The 21433-nt window shown below is 41.0% G+C and overlaps 2 protein-coding genes across 5 annotated transcripts in view; one reads left to right on the top strand and one right to left on the bottom strand.

Moving 5' to 3' along the window:
• The window catches only part of fmnl3 (formin-like 3), a 32087-nt gene extending 15871 nt beyond the window's left edge, over positions 1–16216 (top strand). The window contains exons 5-26 of one of the 3 annotated variants that reach the window (XM_069687953.1): positions 2148–2231; positions 2634–2780; positions 3724–3832; positions 3955–4031; positions 4520–4613; positions 5552–5626; positions 5852–5962; positions 6065–6214; positions 6823–6924; positions 7131–7491; positions 7863–7940; positions 8047–8171; positions 8657–8859; positions 8943–9246; positions 9336–9416; positions 9545–9674; positions 9882–10042; positions 10232–10333; positions 11529–11621; positions 11748–11871; positions 12654–12766; positions 14748–16216. In XM_069687953.1, the coding sequence (XP_069544054.1) occupies positions 2148–2231; positions 2634–2780; positions 3724–3832; positions 3955–4031; positions 4520–4613; positions 5552–5626; positions 5852–5962; positions 6065–6214; positions 6823–6924; positions 7131–7491; positions 7863–7940; positions 8047–8171; positions 8657–8859; positions 8943–9246; positions 9336–9416; positions 9545–9674; positions 9882–10042; positions 10232–10333; positions 11529–11621; positions 11748–11871; positions 12654–12745 (2803 nt within the window). In that variant the 3' untranslated portion in view covers positions 12746–12766; positions 14748–16216. Of the gene's footprint in view, positions 1–2147; positions 2232–2633; positions 2781–3723; positions 3833–3954; positions 4032–4519; positions 4614–5551; positions 5627–5851; positions 5963–6064; positions 6215–6822; positions 6925–7130; positions 7492–7862; positions 7941–8046; positions 8172–8656; positions 8860–8942; positions 9247–9335; positions 9417–9544; positions 9675–9881; positions 10043–10231; positions 10334–11528; positions 11622–11747; positions 11872–12653; positions 12776–14747 lie in introns of all 3 variants that reach the window. The other 2 variants (XM_069687961.1, XM_069687970.1) reach the window with 2 other exon arrangements.
• A 217-nt stretch (positions 16217–16433) lies between these two features.
• LOC138614433 (low-density lipoprotein receptor-related protein 1-like) overlaps positions 16434–21433 on the bottom strand; it is an 85350-nt gene continuing 80350 nt past the window's right edge. The window contains exons 84-90 of one of the 2 annotated variants that reach the window (XM_069687903.1): positions 21107–21278; positions 20742–20843; positions 20561–20631; positions 20384–20477; positions 20217–20255; positions 19369–19513; positions 16434–18301 (exon numbers count right to left, since the gene is read on the bottom strand). In XM_069687903.1, coding sequence (XP_069544004.1) covers positions 18164–18301; positions 19369–19513; positions 20217–20255; positions 20384–20477; positions 20561–20631; positions 20742–20843; positions 21107–21278 — 761 coding nt within the window. In that variant the 3' untranslated portion in view covers positions 16434–18163. The remainder of the gene's footprint in view (positions 18302–19368; positions 19514–20216; positions 20256–20383; positions 20478–20560; positions 20632–20741; positions 20844–21106; positions 21279–21433) is intronic. The other variant, XM_069687912.1, reaches the window with a different exon arrangement.

Here is a 21433-nt window from a genome sequence, read left to right as displayed (position 1 = left end):
CCAAACTGCAGCATGTAAAAAAGCTCTGATTTTCCATAGCATTGTCTGAGCTCCATGAATACCTCATATTATTAGGCTTCAACAATAAAGGTCCATTTCAATGTATTTCCCAGAAAGACTCACAGGCAAAGGAAAAAAAGGAAGTCTATTTTCAGAAGACTTTTGTGGGTGGGATTAAGTGTAACAGATGCTGGTTTACTGTGTGAGTGTGTGTGAATCCTGGGCCTTTTCTGCTGTGTTATTCCTGAGATTGCCAAGAAAATCTGAAATAGCAACTGTTTGGAGAGAAGTAATGGGAGGAATGAGTGAGGGGTCAGAGACAAGGAGGGATGGAGGGGAGCGAGGGGGCAGGAAACTGATGATCAAGCCCACCTCCTTCTCCCCCCTTATCTCCTTCCCTCCTGCACCAAGTTTGCTTGCCTTGTTCGCTTTCCTCTGCTCACCCCTCTTCCCTTATCCCTCCCTCCTTCTTTTCCTCCACAACTTTGAGGGTCTTGATTGGTTTCCTGCCTGACTTAAGATTGGCTGACCAGCAGTCTGTCATCATAATCAGCATTTCAAGACTATTTTAAGAACCTTTTACCCCAATCCTGTCCCCCCCCTGGAGTTCCCTGAAGAAACAGGGTGGAGGTAAAGGGGCTCTGTGGGGGAGGTAGACTAAATACTGTTGAGTGTCAGGGCTTCGACCTGAGCCCAGCTCTTTTAACCATATGCCCTCCACATTCTTTCTCTCCTTGCAATGGGAATTCCTTTGTTTGGAGAGAACTGAAATGAAGAAATCTAAAGTTTTGCTCTGGTCTATTTTCCGTGGAATTCTTGCCAAGTTCTTTCAGTCAGGGGAGGGGTCACCCCCGTCAGAGCTACCTCCACAAATAATTCAGGTTTATGACAACTTTGGTCATATTTTTGTATCTTGGAACATACATTCTGTTAGCTAGAAGAATAACTTTATACTCACCAAAGTGACTGCTGAGATCTAGATATAGAATTGACATCACTATACCAATAAGTCAGATGAGGAAGAACCATGATCACACAATCAGACAGATTGTAAACCAGCTAAAAAATAAGCTAGATTATTGAAACTATTTTATGGTCAAACAGAGAGTGAAAGCTCCCTAAATGTCTGGACGTTTCCTCTATTGCAAAGGAAAATTGTGTTAACACACCACTACAGCAAGTCCAGGAGGCCAAAGCTAAATCAGCTGACAGATGAACAGACAGTTTGGATAATAACGAAACCTTTATTTTCTTCCAATAAATTTGGTATACCTGGGGTTTGTTTAAAATCTATCGATTTGTCTGACTGTTCATTTTTATTGCTCCATCTGACTTCTTTCTGACATCAAATCAAATTAAGAAATAAAAAAAGAAATATAAATACTGCTGTGTTAGTTATGACTCAATTTACAGATTTATCAAAAATATTTTCTAATTAGCTAATTGATTAATCAACTAGTCTGTGCAGTTCTGTAGTTAAGCCACTTAATCCTTTACATTTATGCATCAGGAAGGAGAGTGGGCATATGTATACTGATACATAGATACAAACTTATATACACATAAATGTATGTGTCACCATGCATATCTAAACATTTAGTTACATTAATATGCATCCAGCTGTCTCCATATACCCGTACACATTTATTTCATCCATTGCCCACAATGATTTCACAGTCATTTAAACCATCTTGTTTAATAACAGGCAACATTGCCTCAGATTATAAAAGTGAGTTCTGCATGCTCATAATTTGCTGTACTGGTTCCGTTTGTCTATGCTTCCCTTCTGCCTCCAACGTCTTGTGATTACTTTTGGAGAACTTTTTTTGAGTCAATCTTTGGTCTTTTTCATTTTAGTAAGCCTAACACCCGAGAAGACAATAAATAATATTAGTGGTAGGAAGGATGACCATGAAAAGATCCGAGTTGTTATAAATCAGATTTTTTTTTAGTACAAAAGGACCACTATGAAGACTTCTGTGGAGCTCCAGAAACACAATAATCACAGTTTTCTTTTTGTCTTGCCGCTTATCTCTCTCTTGTTCATTAATGGATAAAATGCAGTCCTAAAGGACACAAAAAGGTGTGTTCCTGAGTTGGTGCCCTGCTGACCCCTCTCTGTTCCTTTCTGTCCCCATGCGTCACAGGTGGGTCAGGGAGTTCCTCAATGATGAGAACAGAGGTCTTGACGTCCTGGTGGAGTACCTCTCCTTTGCCCAGTGTGCTGTCATGTGAGTACACGCACAGACACACACACCTCTCCTAAGGAACTGGGTTGGGCTGTGAATCCAGCTGCTGAGTTAACATGTGTCCTGTAGAGCCTGTAGTAAAACTGCTTGTGCATCTGAGATTGGCACATTTCATTCTTTGGATGTGTTTGTATGCCTTGTTGCATACTTTGCAACCTGAATGTGTTTCTGGACAGTTGCTGTGTGGTTTGGTGCTGAGCTGCACCTTGCCTGAATGGGACAAAATCTCTGTGCTGAGCTTTATTGTGCAGCTTGATGACAGTTCTTGTGATAACCCCCCCAGCTCTATACCAAGCAGCCTTGCTAACCTAACCTCCCCCGTGCCTCTCATCTACACCCCTGTGCCTCTGTGTTGGCTTGTCTGTTTGTCTGTATGTGGCCCAGGTTGGATTTTGAGGGGCTAGAAAATGTGGAGGATGGCTTCTTGGACAAGGCTAAATCTTGGAGCAGGTCTATAGAGGATCTGCACCATACGAGCGCCCAACCCTTCTGCAACACACTAGTGCGCTCTGCCCGCCAGTCTGTCCTCCGGTACGTATTGCTACGCTAGCCTCCCTGCTATTGGCTATCCCTGTTATTGCCTCGCTCTGCTAACCTTGAATGCTATAAATGCGAATTAGCATGTGAGCCAGTTGTCTTGGTGCTGTTTTGTTTCAGGAAAATGCCCTGAGTGGTTGATAAATTGTAGGTCTGACCTGTCTCTTGACCTCAAGGATTTGCTCTGCACAAACTCAATCAGACATAGAAACTGAAAGTCTTTGACCTTAAGCGCTATGTGTCTCTCTTCGTCAATGATCCTCCTTCATCTGCCCAGATGTGCGTCTACACTGTCTACAGATGAAAGCCAGCTGTGAGCAGCCGCATATGTTTGACAGTTGTAATTCTCTCTTTTCACCACAGCGGGGACAACAGTCAGAGACATTAGATAGAAGTCTGGGTGGATTACATTTTTAGGGTGTACTGAAAAAACAAATAGTCTAGAAGAATAACTTTCAGGCTTTATAAAATGTAGATATACACTACCACTGATTCTGTATTCGTATTATGTATTATTCCTTTGGAATATGTTGTACAAAGTTTGCAAAACTTAATCGTGAGGCATGGTTAAAGTCATTTATAAACTGCACAAGAAAGGTAACATTATGTGCACATGATGACTGTGCAATACAGTTGCATAACTGCAGTTTGTGTGCATAGACCTCGGTCTGTTGACAGCAGCAAGGAAACCAGGCATCTCCCATAATGCATCTGTAACCTCAAAAGCCAACTAAGTTTTTTTCTGTCAGTCTTCGTTCTCTGTAATTTTCTCTCTTTGTCTCTTTCTGTATGACACACTGAAAACATGAGTCATATCAATGGCAGATAAAGTTCAGAAATGAATGAAACAAGCTATGATTGAATAATAAATTAAAAGTAAGGTTTGAGTTTGATCACTGAATCCCTTGGAGATATTAACTTCAGCCATGTATTGCAGCTATGGCTCAGTTTCAAACAGCAAAACCCTCAAGAACTCCCGCCTCGTGAGTCAAAAAGACGATGTACACGTCTGCATCATGTGTTTGAGAGCAATCATGAACTATCAGGTACGAAGCAGTAACACCAACACTCGTGTTTCCTGTGCAGACAAGTGTTGAACTTATTCTTGGGTTTTCTAACCACATCCTGCTCTCTGTCTGTCTCTCTCTCTTTCTATCTGTCTACGCAGTATGGCTTCAATATGGTCATGTCTCATGCACACGCAGTCAATGAAATCGCCCTCAGCTTGAACAATAAGAACTCACGGTAAGAACTGAGGACCCCATCTCCACAGAAGCAGGACTGGGTCAAACAATAGGGGAAACCCTGCAGCCAGTTCATATGATATGCTTACCATTCTCCATGGGGCTCGGCTTCTTTCTGAAGTCGAGGATCAGAGGCGTCTGTACAGGCTGCTAAAGGGAATGTTTACTAAAGGGAGATTAGTGGTAAACCACTGGGACTGATCACTTAATAATGAAGGCCAGGAGTGTAAACACTTAAAAAGCAATAAAGACCTGCCCTTGTTTCTGACTTTTAGTATGAATTATAATTTTCATCCCATGTATGTTGATATTTCCACCAGTTTTGAGGATTGCATGAATAGCGATACATTCTGGTTGTACAGATATTATAGAAAATGTGTTTTTCCACATTTCTTGTTACATTTTTTGATTTATATGTGAGTGAGTTGGTGTTTCCAGTTGAACTCTGTCCAGGTGTGTTGTACTGATGAGTCTCTCCTGCACCTCCAGGACAAAAGCTTTGGTCCTTGAGCTGCTGGCTGCCGTTTGTCTAGTCCGAGGAGGTCACGAGATCATACTTTCAGCTTTTGACAACTTCAAAGAGGTGCCCATAGAAACTTTTTAATGAAATTTGGACCATTACCATCTAAAGTTGCACTGTTTATAACTCGATGGCAATATATTGCCAACCCTGCCAGTACTGTATGTCCTAAGAAAGGTGAACTGACATTAATTAAATTGCCAAAATGTCCCACATCACTGGTGTGCACAAAGACATAAAGAGCTAGTGTGAAGGGATGAAAGTTGAGGAACTCTGGGAGATTTCATGTCCACTGGGGGTGTAAGCAAAGCTCTATGGTGGCCTGTCTGAGGTTATTAGTCTCATTAAGACATCAGATGTGAGCCAACCTTGAACAATGATAAGGATCAGCTCCCCGATGGGAGCCAGTGGACCACAAAGATTTGCTTGGGCTCTCAGTTTCTGCCTGCACAGTCATCTAAACACCAGAACAAGACAATTACCATGCAGTCGAAAGCCCTCAGAGAAAAGCAAGAGCTAATCAACTCACTTGTGGAAACAACATGGTAATTTTGTAATGGCACCTTCCAAAACTATCCATTTATAGAAGGTGACAGCTCTCTGAAATCTCAAAACACCTTCTTCAGCCACAGCTGTACCAGTAATTCAATATTACTCAACATTACCGTCAGAAGTTGGCATGCGGTATAATAAACACTTTATAACATGAAATACTATGTTTGTTTTCCATTTACCCTTTTATTGTATTTTTGTCCAGGACACTTAATTGAAAAAAGGGCTCATGTCTTTATCTCTTGCTGGCTTCCCTTCCCATAAATTATGATAATAAGATGACATTGTTTTTGCAAACTGAGCAAGCTGTTCTGTGTTTTACATACAGAGGACTTTGAAAATATTATGATAAATATTTTGATATACTTTCATATTTTTCTAAATATCTTTCCTAAAATTATAATATCACATAATAATTGCTGCGTACTTTAATAACTTTTGTATTTTAGGTTTGTAAAGAAAAGCATCGCTTTGAGAGACTGATGGATTACTTCCGCAGTGAAGAGGGAAACATTGACTTCATGGTAAGACAAGATTTTTATTATGTATAATTATGTGCTTCTTAAATGTATGTCCACCTGTCCATCCAAATAAATATATTTGGATCTAATACTCTGTTTTCACTTGGCAATAAAATGCAGTTTATGTCTGGATACGGCCCAAGGCTTTGATGTCATTATCCAGAAAATGTATCCAAATACCGATCACATGTCCAGTTATAAATTGGCCTGTTTGCATTTGTGGTCTAGGTCGCTTGCATGCAGTTCATCAACATTGTGGTCCACTCAGTTGAGGACATGAACTTCAGAGTCCATCTGCAGTTTGAATTCACTAAACTGGGACTGGATGACTACCTGGAGGTAAGAAAACAATATTGTGGTTACAGTGAGACAAAAATTCTCACGTGCAGACTATTTTCCCAGTTAGTGTCACTAAATCTGACCTATTCTCCCTCATGTCAGAAATTTAAACATACGGAGAGTGACAAGCTGTCGGTGCAGATCCAGGCCTACCTGGATAACGTGTTTGATGTGGGTGGCCTGCTGGAAGATGCAGAGACCAAGAATGCAGCGCTGGAGAAGGTGGAGGAACTGGAGGAGCACCTGTCCCATGTAAGTGCACCACCCAGTCTGGACCACCAACGCTGCTCTCTGTGCGCATTTATGAGATTGTTGTGGCTCGCTAGCTATGTACTTAGCTTCGCTGTGTCTATGTGGTAATTAGAAATCTACTGTGTTTGCATGTCACAAGTGGTTGAGGATAATAATTGGGTGGAGAATGCTGGAAAATACTGTGTGTGAAACAATCTTATGATTGTTCTTGTGTTGGCTCGCTCTTTCTGGGCAGTTGCCTTTGTATCCCACGCTGCTCTGCAAAGACCTTCTTCACATGGAAAGGTCGTAGGCAGCCGTGACATCATTCTAGGAATTTCAAAACAAACTCTGCTCTCAGGGGTCAGGAATGATGGGGGAGGATGAGGGTGAGGATTCTTTTCGTGAATTCCTGTGCAACATGTGTAATGTGGTCAAAATCAAAACCAAAACCAAAAGCTGTGTCATGCTCCTGCTGCATCATGCTGCTGGGTATATCCTATTTCTTATTGATAATGCAGTGTATGGAAGCCAGTGGGAGGGAGTGGGACTAGGAAAGATGCCCGTTGTTTGGATCAATTCCTGAATTCACCCTCTCTCATCTCTCTGTTGCTCCTCTTCTCTCCTAGGTGACAGAGAAGCTGCTGGAGGTTGAGAATGAAACAATGATGAAAGTAGCTGATCTGGAGAAGCTGCTGATTCAGAAAGATAAGGACCTGCAAGTAATACGGGTGAGCCGCAGTCGTAATGATGTAATGTTGCTTGCCTAGCTCGCGTCAGAAAGGCTTCACTTACTCTGTGTGTTAGCAAAGATCACTTTCAGATGCTTGTGGCTAAATTGCTGTGATAGCAAATTAGGTCATAAGGAAACAGGATGTTTCTTTAGCTTGTGGAGTCATTGTGCTGTGCTCTATATTGCCCCCTGGTGACTGCTCAGGAGACGTACGAGTCGACCAACACCCAGGTCAACACCCTGAGGAGGATGATCAAGGAGAAAGATGCGGCATTCCAGAAGCACTTCAACATCGAGAGGCGGCTGCTGGAGCTTGAACAGCAAGGCACCATCCGTTTGCACAAGAAACCTGATGGAGACATTGGCATCGAGCCGCTGGGTGTCGGTGGTGTGGGGAGTAGAAGCCTCGGGGTCCCTTTGGGGGACATTGGGCAGCTGTCTTTGGGTTCTACTGCTGGGTTGACAGAACTAGGAGGACCAGACTCCAGTTTACCACCAGCCAGTGAAGCTCCTCCGCCTCCACCACCGCCTCCTCCGCCTCCCCCTCCTCTACCATCTGTCTCAGGTGATGGATCATTATTATGTGCGTGACACATTCATGTGAAAGTTGACTTTTTCATCAATAAACCCTCAGAGAAGGTCTATTTTCAGTACCAAGACAGGTGATGTGTCACAGTATTGTTCTTCTAACCCAGACAGGAAAGGGAAACACAAAGCTTGTTTCCTTTGTGTGTATGTGTGTGCAGAAAGACTGCACTTGGCTGCTAGAGCATTTTTCAACTTTTTATTTTTTTTTATTTCCAACTTCATTTAACCAGGCTTCACTCAAATTTAATATCTTTTTTGCATGTAAATATCATACAATCCAGAAGGTGAAAAACAATAATATACTCTATATGTATAGTAATTTCATATTCTCTTCTACATTAATTACAGGCCAATCTGCACCAGTCCCACCTCCACCTCCTCTGCCAGACTCTTCTCCCTCTGTTATCCTCAGTTTGGGTTTGTCAGGTGAGATGTTTTTGTTTGGCGTTTTCATAACTTAGTGACTTTGCTTTCAGTTGCACTGTAAGCAGTAGAGCACGTTTTAATCATTTATTTATTGATTGATTTACAGCCATCCGAATTAAGAAGCCCATTAAGACTAAGTTCCGCCTGCCCGTGTTTAATTGGACGGCCTTGAAGCCCAATCAGATCAATGGCACAGTCTTCAACGAGATTGATGATGACCGTGTGCTGGAGGTGAGTCAAGAAGCTAAAATTTAATTCACAGACAGCTGTGATATTTCTAATGACCAAGGTTTCAAATTTTTCAAATGCTTATGATAAATTAGCAACAATCCAAGTAAAAGGTTATTTTTTTTTTTTTTTTTTTAAACATTCAGCTTCCATCCACATTATTTACAGAGATTTTAACATTCAAAAGCCCATGTAAAAAGCTTCAATAGGACTAATTGGAACTGGCTTATTGTAGCTCGGTAATTTTGGTAAATCACTTTTTCCAGCTGAATTCATACTTCAGAACAAAATCAACTAAAGGAAAAAAAGAAAAGCATAAACAGGAAAACGGAAACAGAGAAATGTGTCATGAAAGACGCACAAATGTACCAACAACCTAGAATAGTACATCATTGCAGAAACTTACTGTTTATAGTAAGAAGCTGGTTAAGAAAATTAGTTTTCAGGCCGTTTTGATATAAATTTACAATAAGTGAATTCATGTGCAGGAGCTGGATCTAGAGAGGTTCGAGGAGCTGTTTAAGACCAGAGCCCAGGGTCCAATTGTGGATCTTTCCTGCACAAAGAGCAAGGTAGCCCAGAAGGCGGTAAACAAAGTCACACTTCTGGACGCCAATCGCTCCAAGAATTTAGCCATCACTCTGCGAAAGGCCCACAAGAGCACAGAAGAGATCTGCAAAGCAATAGAGAAGTATGCACATGTCATGAACTTAAATAAGATACTTTTAGACTTATCAATAGAACAAGTTCTTGATACATGTTTCGTTTGCTCAGGTTTGACCTCAAGGCCTTACCTGTGGACTTTGTTGAGTGCTTAATGCGCTTCTTGCCCACGGAGTCAGAGGTGAAGGTGATGCGTCAGTACGAGCGAGAGCGGCGTCCACTGGATCAGCTAGCTGAAGAAGATCGCTTCATGCTGTTGTTCAGCAAGATTGAGAGGCTCACGCAGAGAATGAACATCATCACCTTTGTTGGTAACTTTGCTGACAATGTCAACATGCTCACACCGCAGCTCAATGCGATCATCGCTGCTTCTGGCTCAGTGAAATCCTCACCTAAGTTGAAGAGAATGCTCGAGGTGAGAGGTGTTTATTTGCCTGTTGTTTTCATTACAGCAGCATTTTTATTTTCTGTTAACCTTCATTCATTCTTTTGCTTCACTTGTAGATTATCTTAGCTTTGGGAAACTACATGAACAGCAGCAAACGAGGCTGTGTTTATGGCTTCAAATTACAAAGTCTTGATCTGGTGAGCAAAATGTTAGAGATATTCAAATGCTCAGTTTCTTGAGATACTAATCAACACATAAATGTGCCTCACAGGTTATTGTTGCATTGCTTTTGCTGATAATGTCATTCATTTTTTTTGTCACTCAGCTGCTGGATACTAAGTCTACAGACAGGAAAATGACATTGCTCCACTACATAGCTCTTATCTTGAAGGAGAAGTACCCTGAACTGGCAAACTTTTACAATGAATTGCACTTTGTGGATAAAGCTGCAGCAGGTGAGTTTGCACAAATAAACCACACGAAGATACAGCGTGTTCACCCTTATAGAAAAAACACATTAGTTTCCAATGTTTTTTACATGGGACACATGTGAATCACATGTATATGTAGAAATGTCATGGATTTATATTGAAATCAAATTCTGTATAATGTGTTTAAAATGTCTGCAAATATGACATATTCTTTACTGACTGTATGTGAAGTATCTCTGGAAAATGTGCTGCTGGATGTTCGAGAGCTGGGCAAAGGCATGGACCTCATCCGGAGAGAGTGCAGTCTCCATGACCATTCAATCCTGAAAGGCTTCGTCCATTCTAGTGACACACAGCTGGACAAACTGCAGAAAGACGCCAAGACTGCTGAGGTATCCAACACTGTCCTCGCCACCGAAACCTAAAAGTATCCCCTGGAACAAATGAAAATAGAGATGAAGCAAACCTCTGGCACACGTTCAGCTCACTGACCTCTAATACACAACCAATCATGGCTCTTAACTCGACAATGTTCACAAACGTTGCTTCCACTCTGGCATTATCCTCCTTCCAAATTCTAGGAAGCCTTCGGCAGTGTGGTGAACTACTTCGGAGAGAGTGCCAAGACGACTCCACCCTCCGTGTTCTTCCCTGTGTTTGTGCGCTTCATCAAGGCCTACAAGGTGAGGATGCCAAGCAGACGGTAGCACTCCTCACCTCTGTGCTGACATGCTGCAGCTCTCTCTGCTGGTCATTTGGGAAGTTCCCTGGTTTTTGTTGTCAGTCTCACTGAGAGGGCAGAGCTTTGGCCGCCTCTGTGCCACAGGATGTGGCGTATCGTCAGAGGCCAAATAACAGGAAAGGCCAGCTGGTCTGACTTCGGAGCTGCAGCTGTGGTGTTTAGACTGGTTCTCCCCCCTCCTCCCCTTTTACCTCCGGACAGCCTCGCCCTGCCCCACCACACAGCACACTTCCTGAGATTGTTCTCAGTCTGGATTTATGGGATCTGCTTAAGGAAATGTGCAGCACAAGGATTTCTGGATAGATGTGTCTGTTTGACTGTACTTGTGTGACTTAAAGGAACAGTTTGACAAACAGGGAAGCATAAAATTAGAAAATTTGAGGAGACACTTTATTAATTTTTCGTCTCTTATTGCCACATATAGAAGCTTAAATTTAAATTTACCTTCAGTAAGAGCCGGAGCCAAAATAACAAACAAGGTTTCATGTTTAAACCTAACTTCAAATCAACACAAAACAGTGAAAGATAGCTTGTAACAAAATTGGCTTGTCCTCTACAAAGCTTCCTGGCCATGGGTTAAATGTAGTTACACTAAGATACTAAAGAAACGGTAACTTAAAAGAAGTCATCTTAACTGTAAAATCACTACCTTTCTAACTCGAGCCCTGTAACAACACATCTCTGAGCTAATTTGTGTTTCTCCTAAGAGCTCGACTACGAGATCGATAACAACTTGTGTGTCTGTTTGTTAATAAGTCTTTTGCAACTCATTCATTTAAAAAAGATCTTTAGAGGTTCTTCAATGCAGATAATGTTGTCTCTGGTCAGAGCCAAGCTTAATATTTCCCTCTGTTTCCAGTATTTATGCAAAGCTGAGCTAAATGAATGTTGGCTGTGGCTGCATTTTTACCATACAGATATGAAATAGTTGTTGAACTTATCTACTTTCACAAATGTCAAACTATTCCTTTAAGATGTGAAAAAGTTGGAAGGGGGACTGAAGGAGAAATGCCTTTCCTGTTTATGTTGAACTTTTGACCTGTTTTCTCTATGCTAAAAGGGCAACACAAGTGTGTTGACTCTGATTTATTTGAGTTGCAGTTTCTTGACTAGTCACCTTATTCTCCTCTCAACAGGATGCAGTGGGAGAAAACGAACAGAGGAAAAAGCAAGAGGAAGCAATGAGAGAAAAGTTACTGGCTCAGGAGGCTAAACAGCAGGAGCCCAAGGTACATGTCCAAGTGCATGCAACTGAGCTGAACGATACCTATCAGATGTTGACTCTGTGCTAAATAAAGCTTTGTGTTGTGCCAAAAGCACAGCGAACAGTACAAATATCCTCTCTGCTGCTTCAGGTCCAGGCCCAAAAGAAGAGGCAGCAGCAGCAGGAGGTGATTGCGGAGCTGCGCAAGCGGCAGGCCAAAGACCATCGGCCCGTGTACGAGGGCAGGGATGGCACTATTGAGGACATCATCACAGGTGGGCCAGACAGAATCGTAAAAGGACCCCATGTGGGCACCCGTAGCCCGAGTGTTCCCAGGCTGAGGATGACTGTGGTCATTCACTGCTCTGCTCCTTTGAAGTGCACCTTGTGCTACGTGGTCCAGACACCAGCACATCTGGAACACAACACATAGCAGCGTAGCAGTCGCTGGATATTGCATGACGTGCTGTCTAGTTGGCTCTGAAATTTACAGCACTAAAGTTTTTGAGCCTCAACGTGAAGATTATCAGTCAGGCAGTATACAAGAAATTCAGTATTCAATGTGGGATTTTTGTATTTAATAAAAGCATTTTTTTTAAGTATTCTGTTCGTAGAAAAATAGTGGAAACAGTTTGGGGATAATGCAGCTGTCGATATGTTAATATCCAACATTGAGGGGCTGTAAATGGAGAAAAAAAACCCGAATCTACAGCCTCACCATGGTACATAAGCTAACTGATGTTTTTTGTCAAGGTCATTAATCATTGTCTAAAATGTAAATAATATAAATGTTGCACCAATATAACTTTTAGTCATGTAAATAATGCTTCTGTGCCACTACTATCAGAGCTAAAGACATGCTCATTGTGTCCTAATCCTATTAAACCTGAGGGTTTTACAGGGATAACTTTCATAGATCGGAGTTACATTCTGCACAGCTCCACTTTTATCAGATTCATGACACTCTCCTGAACAAAATACGGTCCAATATCCCCCAAGAAGAACGGCAGTGTCTCAGGTGTGACGTGTTTTCTCTTCCTCCTCCTCCTCCCCCTAGTACTGAAGAGCGTGCCCTTCACAGCCCGCACTGCTAAACGCGGCTCACGGTTCTTCTGTGAAGCCAACCTCTGTGACGACGCCAACTGCTAGCCCTTCCCCCCTAATGCCAAGGTTGTCCAGGTGTCTCTCGTATGCCTCTTGACCCCACTGTGCATGCAGCATGATCCCTGTCAATCCATCTGACCCACACCAATTACAACTATTCTCAACTAACTTGGGCCGTCATTGGTTGTTTGTGTTCTACTTAAGAAGGCTCCTATCAGGCGTCTGGTGATAGGAGTCAGCCAAACCTCTTTGCCTGGCACAGATCTCTGTGGAAAAACATTTGTGCAGAGTGCTAACATGTTTTTTTTTTTTGTGTGGGGAAAAAAAACATGTTGACACACTGACGGTACAATCATGACTGTTTTCAAAGATGCAGAGAACATCGTGCATGACACAAAAGGCTGTGCATTATTTCTTTTTGAGTTATTCTGAACCCAATGATCTTCACATAAAGAGGTTTGGCTATCTTACTGGTTTTTTATTTATTTATCAACAATGCCTTGTTCCATGAGACTAACTTGTTTGGTGTTGGTTTTCCAGCTAACATGTGACTCTTCTTTCCTCAACCACCACTGTTTATTCTACCCCCCTTCCAGCTGAACAGAAGATTAATGACAGTATTTCCCTCTCCTAAGAGCGGGTAAGGAAGGTGGCCTGGCTGAAACCTGGCCCGCTTGGCCCTCCAGCTCCTGTGTGCTGCTACAGTGATGTCAGCTGCTTCAGCTAGTGCTTCAGATGCAAATAAAGAAACAAACAAAAAATCTTTACAGCAGTGAGAATCGTTTACCCCACAACAGAAACATAGACATTTGAAAGTAAAGTGTTGTAAAAAAAAAAAAAAAAAAAAAAAAAGACTTCTCAACTTTAAAACATTAAATAATGAATTCAGTTATTTAAGTTCCCTCTAAGTTTTTGCCTCAGAAAAGAAGCTCCTGTGGTATTTTAGTTTTTAGTTTTATTTCCTAACTGTACCCTTAAAGATTATTATTATTATCATCACCATCATCATCATCATTCTCACCCCTCCTATTATATGTTGCATGTTGTCCAGTGTTCATTTACCTCTCACTTGTCAACAACGTCCGCCATGTTTGTCTTCGCTAACTGTCATCCGCGGTGTGCTCAAAAGCTATTTGGTCAACAGGCTCTGGAAAAAACAACAACACACACACACACACACACACACACACGCGCGTGCGCTCGCTCGCTTGCTCAGTCAGTCAGTCAGTCAGTCAGTCAAACATGCATAACACAGTCTGCAACCAAAGCTTAAAGATTTCATTTTACTTTCACTGACACCGACTTGTTCGTTACTCCACAAACGGAAGAGCTTGTTGACCATCGTACTGTAACTACGAAAGCTACTTTTTTGTTGTTGTATTGCTGCATTGTTTGTGTTACAAAGTTGCCATAACTACATCCCCAAAGCCTTGATTTTCACTGTTTTATGCAGCACTACTACCAGCTGAAAAACAAGGTTATGGGAATGTGTTGTTCAATGTTAATTCTGCATTGTTTATGCCTTTTATTTGCTAATTTAATAATTATAATACAAAGCTAACAAAGTTTTTAACTGCAGAAATGAAGAAGTTGATTTTCTGTTCGATCAAAATATACAACAAACACTCGGTTGCCACTTTATTCGGTACACCTAGCCAAAACGAATGCAGTCTAATACTGTACAATAATCCTGTCATAAATTCCCTTTTTTTGTGAAGGTTATGATAGCATGTTTTATCTCTATTGAGGATGTGGAGCTATTGTACTGCTTGATAAACAGATGTGTTTCTATTATTTAGCTCACTCTATTTAAGATGAATGGAGTGGACTACAAAATAGAAACACACCAGTTTATTAGATGTATCTAATGAAGTTTGAACTGAGTGTGTGGTTTTTGTTTTTTTTAAAAACATTTTTAGCACATCAAAAGAAAAAAAAAAAAGAAAAAAAGGATTTAAAGTTAGTAGAAGAAAGTTTGCAGATTGACCTCTTGGTCCTCTAACATGTGTGTCCCCCATGTCTCACCGCTCTCTCCCTGCTTACTCAGATCTCCGAAACCAGCCTTTCCTGCGAGCTGACGCGTTGATCCGGAGCGGTTGGAAGAGACCCTAAACCACTTATTCGTCACTTACACTCCCCTCCCCGCTATAACCCTCCTCCCTGTGTCCCAACGGTCCATCTCAACCCTGAGGCTGCAGATCACAAAGACTGAAAAGGGAGGACAGGACAGAGCCCTTGTTTTAGCTGGGTAATTTATTTATTTATGGAGGCCCTTTTTCAGCCACTTTAAGTGAGAAGGCATCTTTACAGAAGCACAATAGGCTGCTCCTCTGTCACTGCAAGACTTTCCCTGCTCTGTTGGCACTGAGAGCGTGACCCGTTGGAGGATGACCGCAAGACAAGTAGAGGTGAGTTGAGGACTGCCGGACCACAAAGCAGGTGGAACTGTGCTCTCACTAACAAGTGCCTGCCAGCATGTGGATCTTCTCAAAACCTGTTGATTTTCTCAGATTATACAGTCGCAGCAGGATTTAGACTGAGGCAGCCAACTCTGCTGCCTTGAAGACACTTGCAAAACATTCCACTAAATAACAGAGAAGCTTCGATATCACAATGAAACATTTGTGGACTGTTTCATAACCTTACACAAAGTCTTCATTAATATTGACAATTGTTGTATTTAGATTGTATCTCGGTGGAAAGACCATCACTTTTACTGGTTCTTCTTGACAAAGCTAGCCAAACCAAAATTTCTCAAATGTCTTATGTTTGCTTAAAAAGTGCCTTTTGTGTAAACAGTGTTATCTCTCCTGAGTCAGCCATAATTTGTTTATCTTACACCTTTCATTTGTTAAAGATTGTATTTTTTACCTCCATGTACTATAATATTAGCCTTATAAAACCGACAGAAATATGCAAATTGAGATTTCAGGCTTTAAATGCACACAATGACTAGAAGGTAGATACATTCTTTTTTTATTTTTTATTTACCTCTCTAGTACATCATTGTCTTTTAAGCTCAGATGAGTTGACATGAGGATTCTCATGTCTTTGTGCCTTGTCCGCGTTGTGGTTAAAAACTGAATGTTACGCGCCTTGACAACCCTTCCTGTCACACCTTAATTGACATTTGGGAAGTGACAAACGTATGAAGACGACTCCACATGGACTGCCGATTAAGGGCAGACAGGATGTTGGGTTAACCTGCTATAAATGTGTTAATAGATGAAGGATGACGGGTGTTTCAAGGTTGTTGTTTTTTTTAATCTGTTTTACTACAGATGATGCGTTTCCTCCTAACAGATTCACACGACATTGGCACAAAGGGAGTGATACATCGTTACACTACTTAATTTGGCTCAACATTGTATGTAAACACTATTCTTTAAGTGAACATTTATATTAATGTACATTCAAATCAAGAAATTTACTTTTTAGAAGAAGCTATCCTTGGCATTGCCTATTGACTGAAAAAAAATGACACTTTCTGTTTAATAAATATGATGAATCATGTAACTACAAGACCAAAGATTGTCATTATGGTTTGGGGGTATAAAAGAAAAGGATGGTGGCCTTTCTTTGTTGAAGCAACATTCAAACATGCCATTTCTACATCTACGTGTTTTATTTCTTATATCTTCAAGATGCTAATTTCCGATGTTCTCCAGCATGAAATAACGAGGGACTGCTTTTCCTCTTCATCTCTCCAAATGACAGACAGGGCCATCATACATTTCTACTATAAAAATCCATTTAATTTCTTATATCAAAAAGAAATAGAATCATAACAAAACAATCAGAACCACAAATATGTGGGTTTTTGCCACCGAAAGAAATTCTCCAACTGAAACATGATTGTTCTAATTTACATGGTCACATAAAAATTTAACAGAGCAGGATGTTTCAAAAACAAAAAAAAGACAAAATGTGATGAATACTGTTAACAAGTGAGGGGCAAAGCAGGGTTTCCTCTAGGTTGGGCGTGTGTGAGCACCATGCAGAGTGACATTGCGGGTATGTCTGATAACCAAAGTTAAAAGCAGCGTGGTGAGCAGTGAGACACACAAGGACCAAAAAACTTTCAAAGACAAAAAACCAGGCCGACAGACAGATGGTTAGTGTTAGCAGCAAAGCAAAGGAATTAAAAAAGGAATGCTTATCAGGAAGCTAATCAGTCTACTTCCTGGGAATGCACTTAACAATTAGCTAAAATTACATGTCCATGGAATTACATAAAATAAAAAATAAAAAAAGAAAGAAAAAGTCAATCTCCCACAGAAGTTCGTACCATCAAACAGTCTCCCTGGCCTTTTTCTGGAAGTACGTTTACAATCAAAAGACAAGGAACAAAACCTAAATGCAACCACTCTCAGCTAATTACGGGTCGCAGATTGTTTTTCAGTGATGACCAGAAATTCACATAAGCTTGCCTTCACTCCTAAAAAACAAAAAACAACCTTCTCAGAGCAGGTTCAGAGCAAAATCCAGCTCCTGTCCAGAGTGTCCTGCAGTAGGCTAAACCAAGGCCACGGATATCCATCCCAGTCTTTTCATCCTGGAATGTGGACTTTGTTACAATCATCTTCATCCAGCTCACTCACACACTGCCATTCATCGCTGACACAAAGTATGTCAATTATACAATGACTTAAAAAACTCTTAAAAAGTACAGACTGCTATTTGTTACTGATGTTTGTATTCCTGGGTATATTTTCAAGACACTTTGTTAATAGGTTCATATATATGGAAATATATATACTATATATATATATAACTTTAGTCTGTGCAAGGAGGTAAAAGACAATCACTTGAATGTAGTTCATTGTGACAACAGAACAGACACCATCCGCGATGCTGAGTCTTCCATGTGTACATGTGCGGTTAAAGATCATCTTGTTCCTCCCTTCAGACCTCCAGCAGCAAACATACATATACACACAATGTGAAAGACTGAGCTCAACCAGCGTCCAGGAAGCATTTATAGTAAGCACTGACACTTCTCCTTTCTTTCATGAAAAACAAAGACTTGGCAACATTTTTTCTAGGATGGAACAATATTCTTTTTTTTCCCTATACAATTCATACAAAAATAAAAAAATTAAAATTGTTCCACTGCCATTTGTATCTCTCTATCTTTTACATTTGCACAGAGGTAGTGGCTATATGCGTGAGAGAGGATGGGGAGTTGTGAGAAGGTGAGCAAAATTAAAAATAACTGAATAAATGTCTATAAAATGGTTCCTTTTCCATCACCAGAGGAATTTTTTGTCAAAGAACAAAATATAATACTGCAATCACTTAAAAAAGTAGTCCTTCATTTTATACATTTTATACAGTGTTCTCGCTTTTCTTTTGTTGCTTTTCTTTTCAGTTGGTAAAGGCATAAGATGAGAGAGCTTGCTGGCTCAGCACTGGGTAGGGCACGGCAGGGCAATATTGGCATAGTTCAATCCATGCTGCGCTCTATGCCAGCGGGTCACTCATGTCCTCATCGCCCTGGGAGAGAAGCTCCTTCTTTTCATCAGTACTGGCCAGAGAGTTGCGGCTGTTGTGGGCGCCCATGTACAGGGTGGCATACACTGGGTTGGTGAAGTTAGTGGGCTGCAGGGCAAAGAAAATTACACGGTGACTCGAGGGTTGAGAGAGAATTGATTCTATAAATGTGAAAGAAGCATTTACTGTATTTTGTAACTTTAAAAAGGGTGCGTTAACAAATCTAACAATAACAAAACATTTCCCTCTTAACACTAGAGCCCTGACAAATAGACACTGACCAACTATTTTGACAACCATTTTCAAATTATACATAAAAACAACAAATACAAGAAAAAAATAAATATCATGTTTTTTTGTTTGGCTGAAATGCAACAAAATGCAATAGAAATGCATGAGACTTAAATTTCACTTTAACTTCCACTCCGCTGTCAGACAAAAACACTAAAATAAATGAGCACCTGTGAGGAGACTGTGAAGCTCCTCAAACTAATAAGTAAAACATAAATGATACATTTTCACCCGATTTTCTAAAGTTTTCCATGACTGAGGTTTGACTGGCACTCAAAATAACATTATCTTGTTATCTTCTTTGCAGTAGTGTAATTGCACCACACTGGGAATTGGCGCCACAAGCTGAACTAACTGCTAGTACTCACATGAACCAAAGATTTGTGATTACATTTGGATGAAAATCTGGATTTTGGTACCTTACAAAGCTTCAAAAGTCCCTACCTCCCCCTCACTCTCTCAGCCAAAAGACTCTGGAACCAAAATCTCCACATGTTGTTTTCCAAATTCATAATAGAACTGGCTTAACTTTGGTCAATTTGACTATGTTCCCTCATTCATGTTGCCAACCCCCAAAGCAAGGGGTGTTACAAATCTTGCTGACTCAAGATTTGAGTCTGAAATTTTTGCTATCACCCCAAATAAAAACTGAGCTCAAATAATTGAGTGTATCTTTATAGAAACAATGTCCTGCTTGCTCTAGGCAATTAGAGGATATTATTACAGTTTTCATTGGAGCTAGTTTTTACTGAGGAAATGACAGCACCATCACAAAAAATAAGCTCATAAAACTGAAAATATCTGCATGGTTAGAAACTGTCAGCATATATGAGAAGATGTGTTTTTTTGGATCCTTTAAACAAGCCAGTCTTTAGCTGTGTTACCTTGTCTGGGTCCAGAGCGAAGTCTGAATCCAGGAGCTCCCCAGCGTCATCGTCAGGGTCTCCTTCATAGATCTTATAGGCAGGATTCCCAATCTCAACATTCATGGCTCCATTCGTCATTCGGTGGTGCTGGAAGCCTTTGGCACTGCAGAAAAACAAAGATAAACAAAGTGAATAACCATCTAAACAATATATTTAGACCCTTGTTTAAAAAGATAATGTTCTATTTTTGGGAAAAATCCTTAATTTAACAAATCATATTGGCTAGAAAATAATCATAACTTGGCATAAAGCAGGTACTGACTCAGCACCAGCTACACACAATCCACACATTCAAGACAACATGTATTAAAGGTTGTCAAATGAGCTTTATAGTCAAAAGGCCATTTGATCAAACCCGTAAGATATACCGCAGCATGTCTGTCATGGAGAATGCTGGAATTTCACAATATCCATTTGCAAATATTCGGCTGTTTGCAAGTAAATAAAAAATTTTCATAGATGCACAGCTGTACATTTTTACTCTGCAAGCACATAGCGTAAGCCTAACATGTACACATGTAAACAAGGAGAGGTATGGAGACGCAAGAAGGATGTAACAGTTCAATTGTCTGTGCATCACCATCAAAGCTACTTCAGATAAGAGTCCCTGTGTTGCTGGGTGGGAAATCCCATGGGACGCAAACAGGAGATGGCAGGCAAGGACAAACGGACAAATTTCTGCACTGACCAACAGAAGGGACAAATGGACTGACATGAAGCATAGCCAATCTGACTGTATATTTAGGAAAGGGAGGGGGAGAAGATTTATGGGTCAACAGTTGAATTATGTAACCCTATCAAGTTACCGCGAGCACTGAGAACGAGATTTGCCCGGGCATAGAGACCTGGGAGACAGGAAATAGATGGTTATCAAAAGGTAAGCGAGAAAGAGAAGCTAGATAGCACAGGTGTGAGGACCAGATGAAAAATGGAGTTTGAATAAAATGAAGCGGTCTCCAAAACCAGGACTCACCCGCGCATTCTCCGCTTGTACCACAAGATGGCACCGACCGCCAGCAGTGCCAGCAACAGCAGGAGAAGCACGGGGATGACGATGGAGGCCGTGCCTGTGAGAGCAAATAATGTGAGCAAACAGTAGCAAAGTCTATGTTTTAAATCACAATACTCTGTCAGGAACGGTGTGACTTACTTCCACTAGAGGCAGAAGAATCCATAGAAGCAGCAACTTCACATCTGTATCCCCGCCATCCAACAGGACACCTATACACAGCCAGAGGTACGGAGTGTGTGTGAGTTTAAAACACAAAAAAAGGAAGCAAGTGTATTCATGCGTGTCTGATCAGTTGGAGGTTGTGAGGATCATATCTTACTTGCACTGAGGCAGCAGTGTGCGAGTGTCAACTGTACATTGTCCGTTTGTGCAGTAGTCCAAACAGGAATAGCAGCTGGGTTGGGTCTGACCATTCGGACAGCTACACAAATACAAACACGCATAAAAAAAAAAATCAATTAGTTCCTTCAGAGTCCAACGCAATATTAATGCCAATGGTTTTAGAAGGAGAACTGGGCTAGGATGTACACAAACTTTTGATAATGTAGCAAACCTATTAAGGAGCATAATGTCAGCAGAAAGATGTGTGACCTTGGTACATGCTAACTGAGAAGTCCAAAATAAAAGTAAACAAATATTTACTAATATATTTTGTGCAGAGACCACGTTGTCCCTGGTCCTTACCTGCAGGACACCTCCCCTGAGGATGACGTCAAACATTTGCCCGTTCCGCAGAAAAGACATTTATTCAGCTCACACTGGTGCCCGATGTACTGGGTGGGGCACATACAAAGTTTGGTGCCATTGGAGGTTTGTAAGCAGGTTCCACCGTTCTGGCAGAAGCCTTCACATTTACCTGAGGACAGGGAGGAAGACAACAGAGTCAATAATTGGTACGAGTTTGTTTTTCCCATAGTGTTAATCCACAGCACACTTGTGTGATGTCATGTGAAAGATTTTGACATTTTTCATGAATTTAAAGGTTTGTTAACACATCTTTTTTTGTCTTAA

This window comes from Brachyistius frenatus, unplaced genomic scaffold, assembly GCF_029030835.1.
Source record: "Brachyistius frenatus isolate BFR_SWC_R1_liver_20210118 unplaced genomic scaffold, ASM2903083v1 Contig_6, whole genome shotgun sequence".
Classification (NCBI taxonomy): Eukaryota; Metazoa; Chordata; class Actinopteri; family Embiotocidae; genus Brachyistius; species Brachyistius frenatus.
The sequence above is the reverse complement of the archived record's forward strand: the minus strand, read 5'-3'. Positions and strand labels throughout refer to the sequence as shown.